We start from the raw sequence: 7,223 nt of genomic DNA on the forward strand, positions 1-7,223 counted from the left end.
ACAGAAGCGAACAAGTAATAGGGAGGATGTGGAGAAACTGGAACCCTTGTGCATTGCTGATGTAAAATGGTGCAGCGATGCAGAAAATAACATGGCAGTTCCTCAAAAAATGAAACATACTAGGTTGTCAGAAAAGTCATGACATACTTTTTCTATGTTTTTCGTTGCAAAAATGCGTCATGACTTTTCTGACAACCCAATAGTATTACTGTATGCAATTCTACTTCTGGGTATATAGCCAAAAGAAATGAAAGCAGGGACTGAAACAGGTATTTGTACACCTGTTCAAAGCAGCATTATTCACACTTGTTAACAGGTGGGGACAACCCAAATGTCCATCAACAGATGAGTGGATAAACAAAAATATGGCATCTACATATACTGGAATATTATTCGGCCTTAAAAAAGGAAATTCTGACACATGCTACAACATGGATGAACCTTGCGGGCATTCTCTGCTAAATGAAATACGCCAGACACTAAAGGACAAATGCTGCATGATTACACTTATGTGAGGTACCTGGAGTAGTCAAATTCATATAGACAGAAAATAGAATTTCATTATCGGGTTGGGAAGGAGAGAGCAGGAGTTAGTGTTTAACGGGCAGAGTTTCCGTTTTTGTTTTGTTTTGTTTGTTTTTTAAAGATTTTTATTGGGGAATTGGGGGTATGAGAACAGTGCTGGGGAATTGGGGGAAGGGGAACAGACAAGTTGCTGTCCTTAGCTGTAGAGGGCAGTGTCACTGGCCCTCATATGTGGGATCCGAACCAGGGCCCTCTGGCATCCCAAGCCAGTTCTCAACCATCGTGCCACTCGGCCGGCCCCAGAGTTTCAGTTTTGTAAGATGACAGCAGCTCTGTGGATGGGGGGCGGTGATGGTAGCACAACAATGTGAATGCACTTCATGCCACCAAACTGCACACTTAAAAAGGATTAAGATGGTAAATTGTATGTGGATTTTGCTGTAATTTTTTTAAAAAAGAAAAACCTGTGTTTATGTCAACCTCATTACAAAGAGAAGCTTTGTTCAAAATTCCAACTATTTGTTCCAACAAGACTTATTTAATGAGTACCTACTAGTTTCTAGGTGCTGTTCTCGGTGCTAAGAGAGGGAAAAAGAAAGGTAATGTGTACTCTAAAGAAGCTCACACTTTATAAGGGAAGAGAGGAAGAAAAAGGTAAGATAAGACAAGTTAGCATCTTAAGAACGAAAATAAAAGGGCGGAATGGGTTCGTAGCCTTACCAGAGATATGTGCACAGGGCTTGAGCTTTAGAGAAAGAAACCAAATGTCACCACACCAAACACAAGGTTTAAGGGAGGGAGGATAGTTTAAATACAACAGGCTATATAAGAAATTGGGGTTTGATTAATTAACACCTGTGGAAAAGAAAACCTTTAAAATGACAGTGTAGAATAGGGATAGAGGAAAAAGAAAAAGCTGGCTGCCCTTAGACCGCTTCCAAACCAGTTATAGTAAGAGAATGACTAAAATACACAGACTTAAATCCACCACAGAACCACCAACTACAGCCGATGTCTCTGGAAACGTAGTTTTCCAGCAAAGGATGTGCATTTTCAAGATTATCCGTATTATTCACACCATGATTTTCTTCTCCACAAGACAGTAGGACTGTGGCCAGAGAGCCTGTCAGCGCGGCTGCACTGGGGAGCGCCTGACTGAGAAGGAGCCACCTGGGAGGGGTGGTCTGAGGCCAGACCCATGCTTGCTCTTTGCTTGTGCACCTCAAAGGCTGACCAGAATACTACACCTGACAGGAAAAGAGAGGCTTCACTCACTTGAAATGCAGAAATATTTATTTTGGTTTCCTTCATTGTTTTTGGAAATTCTGTTTTGGTTTATAAAACATAGAAATAGCCAACACTTAAAGCAAACATTCAAAACCCCAATGTGACAAATTATTGACTTTTGTGCAATTAAGAATACACACATGAAGTTAGGCTACCAGATATGTTACTACAATGACAATTCTTGAGTGCAAACCCTGTTGTGCTTGTGTAATACATGTACTCTCACACACCCACAAACAATTGCTTTAAATGTATAAATGACAACTTATTCAGTCACATGTGGCAAAGGCTTGCAGTAAAGTCAAATGCTGCTAATTTCCCAAATTAACTTTTATAAAAGTCCCTTGAGAAGTTCATCCCAGGAAATGAGTTTTCCAGATTCCTACATCCTAGAATTTTGGCTTGTCAAATACATTTCATTAGAAATCAGGTAGCATGATGATAGAAGAGTATTTGTTTATTATTGTCCATTTCAATAAGTACCCAAGTCTATCTATTCCCTTAATCTTTTTAAAGACATGCCTTGCCTGAGAGTTTATTATGGGGAAAAAAGCCAGTTAATCACAACATGAACCTTTGATATTAAAACCACATTAAAAATCCGTTGGCCATCACACACAAAGAGTGACTGGTTCAGTGAAGATAAAGTGGACAGTTATTTAGGCGTCACAGTTGAGCATGGTCTTTCTAGGTAATTATTTCCTTCTTGAAATGCTTGTCTTTACAGTAGTCTAAGGCAGATTTTTTTCATAACCCCTGGGAAGGGATGGAGGGAGGAATCAGGTCTGGAAAGGAGGATCTGAGAGCATGCTGCTCTGTGGGCGCCAGAATCCATTTGCTCTGGCAAGCGGCCATTCATCTGAGACTCAAAATATCTATGCTCTTCTGAGTTGGTCTGTCCTTTGCTTCCCTGGGAACCTTCTTCTGCAACACGAACAATAGGGGATGTGGAGAAGAGCAGGACTTTCATAACTCTTTAACGGAAGGGTTTAAGAGTGCCTGTGAAATGGGGAAGGGAAGGTGGCAGGGATTAAAAAAACAAAACAAAAACAAACGCCTCTGGTCCACTTGTGACATTCTCCAGCCAGGACAGTTCTTAAGGGACAGTTTTCCTCCAGTGCACTGTATGTACTCTTCAGAGCAGCAGACAACTGCAGAATTTGCAGCAAGCAGCAGACATCTCAGAAATAGCAAAGTCCTAATCCCTTGGTTAGAAAAACAGGGAGACAGAAGTTTCACACCTGTCTTTTTAACTGAGGAAGTCGCAAATAACTTAGCACATTTATAGTTTCCCCTTTACAATTTTTAAGGCTCATTTTGGAAATTGTATATCACCATAGACATGGTCTACAACACGAGGTGACTGTAAGGCAGTGTTCCATTTCCTCTAATATTCCTACGACAAGAACCCAGAATGCACAAGTCAAACATGGACGGTCCCTTCCCTACGCTTGCTGTAGTCAAAATTACCAACGTGAAGGCCATCAGAAGATCGTGGAGGTGTGTGGTTTCTTCTGAGCTTTCCTCCTCCCATTAAACTTTGATAGTGGAATAAAGTTCATCTATCTGTGACCTGAAATAATTCCGAAGTTCTGGCCTTTTAGCTTTCATTGTTGGGGTCAGAAGGCCGTTGTCGATGGAGAATAATTCGGGGTGGAGAGTAATGCCTTTGACCTGCAAATAAACAAGGCCTTTAAAGGAGGAAAGAGAACCAGATGCAACCTGAGTCTAAAAAGCACTTAAGCTGCCCAAGGGGCTATAAAGACCCTTATGCAAAACCATCCTCTCACCTCAGGCCCAGCTGCATTCTCTCAACAAAGGCCGTGGCCTATTAGGATAGAATCCAGGACCTTATCCCGACCTCCAGGAAAAGAGAACCCACACCCTTGGTGAAAGAAATCCCTTCCCCTGCCAAACCACTCCATTATTTATTCCTCATGGATTTCTTTAGGTCATTTCATCCTCTTCTATAACCTACTCATAAAAAGATCAAGTCCAAAACCTGTTTTGCAGGAATTTGTGCATTTTCATGAAAGTCTTACCTGTTCAAACGGTTTGAGGCCAGACTCCTTCCCAAGTCTCACCATGTCTTCTAGGATAGCTTTTTTGACATCCTAATAAGGTAAGAGAAATAAGGTATTTTCTGTGTTGGAGGCCCCTGCACTTTGCACTTATGACAAAGTGAAGATACAGAAGTAGACTGTGCGCTTGAGACCCTTACCTTGTTTCTGCACAGCTCTTCAAAGGAGCCTTCAAACCCTCTCTTTCGGGCCCAGTGACATAATGTCTCCACATCTGGCACCACAATTCCTATGAGAAATGCCTTTAACACAGACAAATGAGTTATTACACGGTTTGTTCCAGAGGTTCTAGAATAGTGGTCCTTTATTATTTTGCATCACAGACCCCTGGAGGAAACTGCTGAAAGTTACAGATTCTGTCTTTAGAGCATCTTACCAGCCCCAGGAGTCCACTAGTGGAGCCCAGGTTAAGAATTCCGGGCTCTACATTACAGACAGCATCAGGAATTGTGCAATAAGTGTTTTACAAGAACCTCCGGAAATCAAAATCTAACACAACCCTAATTTTTATTTACACTTGTGTATACTTTTTCAAAAATAAAACAGGGTCAAATAAGCAAATAAGGTGACAGATACTGGATAAATAAATAAATAATAATTTTTTTAAAATCAAAGGCACGGTAAGATTCTAGGTCAAGAAAAATTGGCCCACCTTCTTTTTCTTTTTCTTTTTAGAGGAGCGAAGATTTTTATTGAAGCGAAAGAACAGCTCTCTTACGAGAGGGCGTACCCAAACCTGGGGTGCCGACTCTAGGTCCACTTTCTTATGAGAAAATATTCTTCTGAAGTTATTTATAAATCTCAAGATTTATAAGATTAACTTTCAGGAAACCAGACCCCCTTCTCTCCCTTGTCACCATCTGTCTGACATTTTGTCAAATAGATATGTCACTACAATATTGACCTTCTGTTTCAAGTTTAAGTATATGTTGGCTCGCAACCACCCTTTTCTCAAAAATGATTGAGGAGGTACATCACAAATAAGTTGGGTTTAATACGTTTGAAAATTCTAAACTTTCTTAAAATCCATATATCAATATTATCTCCTCATAATTAAATTAGAAGCATATGTTACTCACTCCCTGGTATCTTAATTTACCCTCCCTTGGTACACCAGACTACTGTGGGTAAAATAAAAAATATGGAAATCAAAGAGAAAAAAAACTTTCCGGGTAAGGAATGCCAAGGGGCAAATAACATTCCAACACGTCACACATGCAAGTCAATTCACACCAGTCGAAAACTTTCCATCGCATTTAAAGGCCCCGGAGAACCAGGCACTCCCCATGCCTGCGCATCAGAGCTCACAGCTCAGAAAGCACCTACCTGCAAGCTCTCTCCGTAGACAAACACCTGAGCAACAGGTTCACTTCGCGTGTAGATATTTTCAATCTTTTCAGGTGCTATGTATTCTCCTTGTGCCAGTTTAAATATATGCTTTTTTCTGTCGATAATCTTCAAGGTACCATTCTGTTTATCAGAGGGGAGGGGGCTGTGAGTAGGTCCATGGCTGCTTCCCACCCAGGATCAATCAATCGCGCACAGCACAGGGCACTTTTTATGCACTATCATTTAATCTTAATAACCCTGTCAGGCAGGGTCAGTTGTCATGCCATTTTACAGGGAGGGAAACCAAGGCTTAAAGAGATTAAGTAACTTGCCCAAGACCACTGAGCCAAGGAGGGCGACAGAAGGGACTCCAGAGCCCATGTTCACCCCGCTTCACCTCTTTGCTTGCTACCTTCAGTTTAGCAAGTTTATGTAGTCTCGTATCTGAATCAGGGGAAACATATATGTGCCTCTCCAGCTGAGTCAAGTTCCTTGAGAGCAGAGATGCAGAGCTACCCTCCCACGGTGCTCTGCACAGAGTAAGGACTCAGTAAGTGTCTATCACACAAAGGATAGATTTCAGTTTCTTTAGCGCTGCTTCACGGTGGGGAAGGAGGGGGATACTCCCGGCCCTTTGGGAAAGGTCTGTCAGCCACCCACACAACGCTGTGGGGACGCTAGAATCTCTGGCCAGACCAGCCAAATGCCAGTCGTATCCACCCCTGGTAACCAAACCCCAACCCAGCTTGCAACCCATCACCACCCGGGGTCACTCTCATGCTTCTAAAAGTCATTTGTAGGAAAGTTTCCAAGTTCTCTCATTCTGCATCAGTTCTCTTCCATTTTCAAGAGGCGTAGACTGAGGTCCAGAGAGATTATGAGATGTGCTCATTAGAACCAGAGCCAGAATGAGAACTGATACTTAATCCCTCCTGAACCTGGAGAAAAGGACTTACTTTATTTCTAAATAGCTTAAGTATTCTGAAATCTGAATTAATGGGGGGGGGGTGTCATTTTTCAAATCAATGAAAACTTCAGAGTATTAAGCACCTTAAATCTATAATACACAATAATAAAAATTACATTAGTGATTTTAGTGCTTGCAATTAAACACAGTAACAACTTTAAACAGCAGTGGTTGTTACCACATCAAGCACAATTGGCCAAACCTCTGGGTGTGGCTTCTTGCCTGAGCCTCTCACTCCTAGGATGGCCTCTGAAATTTCTTCACAGTAAATTCAAAAGAGGTGCTCTAATCCATGCAACACTTATCCTATTTTAAACTAGATGACACACCTAAGAAACACATGTATTCACAAATTCCTGCCAATCTTATATTCCTGGCAGTCTACCACAATGTGCCCCGTACCTTGTTTAACTAAGGCCGCAATATGAAGGCACAGCATTGATACATAAAAGTCCAGTCTCTCTGGATTTCGAATGGGAAGCAGCAACCAGAATTGATGTCAAACATCCAAATAAAACATACTTGCTACAGGTAAGGTGGAAATCCTGCACAAATATGCTAAGAGTATAAACCTGTTCCCTGCAGGAAATAGAAATGTCTACACCACAGCACTCAACAAAGAGAAGGGGAAGAGAAAGGTCAGGGTGCCACTGCCACGTGGCAGATGGTCAGCAAATGGGATATTTTCTTCCCTACAGTGGAATAACAGTATCTGTGAACAGGGGAGGTGACCACTTACTGGTAACCATTTCCCAATGTCCCCTGTGTGTAACCAGCCATCCTTATCCAGAGCTTCCGCTGTTTTTGCTGGATCCTTCAAGTAGCCTTGAAATACATTTGGCCCTTTCACACACACCTGAAGGGGAAAAGATCAGGGGTTCGGGGTTAGGGTGGGAATTGGAGGAAGGAGGTTGAAAGATACAAACTTCCAGTTATAAGACAAATAAGTATCCGGGATGTAATGTACAACATGATGACTAGAGTTAACACTGCTATATCATATATTTGAAAGTTGTTAAGAGAGGAGATCCTAC

At 41.7% G+C, this 7,223-nt stretch overlaps 1 protein-coding gene across 1 annotated transcript in view; it reads right to left on the reverse strand.

Moving 5' to 3' along the window:
• Positions 1–1,800: 1,800 nt before the first annotated feature.
• The window catches only part of ACSL1 (acyl-CoA synthetase long chain family member 1), a 38,779-nt gene continuing 33,356 nt past the window's right edge, over positions 1,801–7,223 (reverse strand). Inside the window, exons 12-16 of the mRNA XM_019667178.1 lie at positions 6,929–7,059; positions 5,220–5,363; positions 4,034–4,135; positions 3,855–3,926; positions 1,801–3,486 (exon numbers count right to left, since the gene is read on the reverse strand). Of these exons, the coding sequence (XP_019522723.1) occupies positions 3,346–3,486; positions 3,855–3,926; positions 4,034–4,135; positions 5,220–5,363; positions 6,929–7,059 (590 nt within the window). The 3' untranslated portion in view covers positions 1,801–3,345. The remainder of the gene's footprint in view (positions 3,487–3,854; positions 3,927–4,033; positions 4,136–5,219; positions 5,364–6,928; positions 7,060–7,223) is intronic.

The sequence above is a fragment of the Hipposideros armiger genome, unplaced genomic scaffold (genome assembly GCF_001890085.2).
Source record: "Hipposideros armiger isolate ML-2016 unplaced genomic scaffold, ASM189008v1 scaffold_488, whole genome shotgun sequence".
Classification (NCBI taxonomy): Eukaryota; Metazoa; Chordata; class Mammalia; order Chiroptera; family Hipposideridae; genus Hipposideros; species Hipposideros armiger.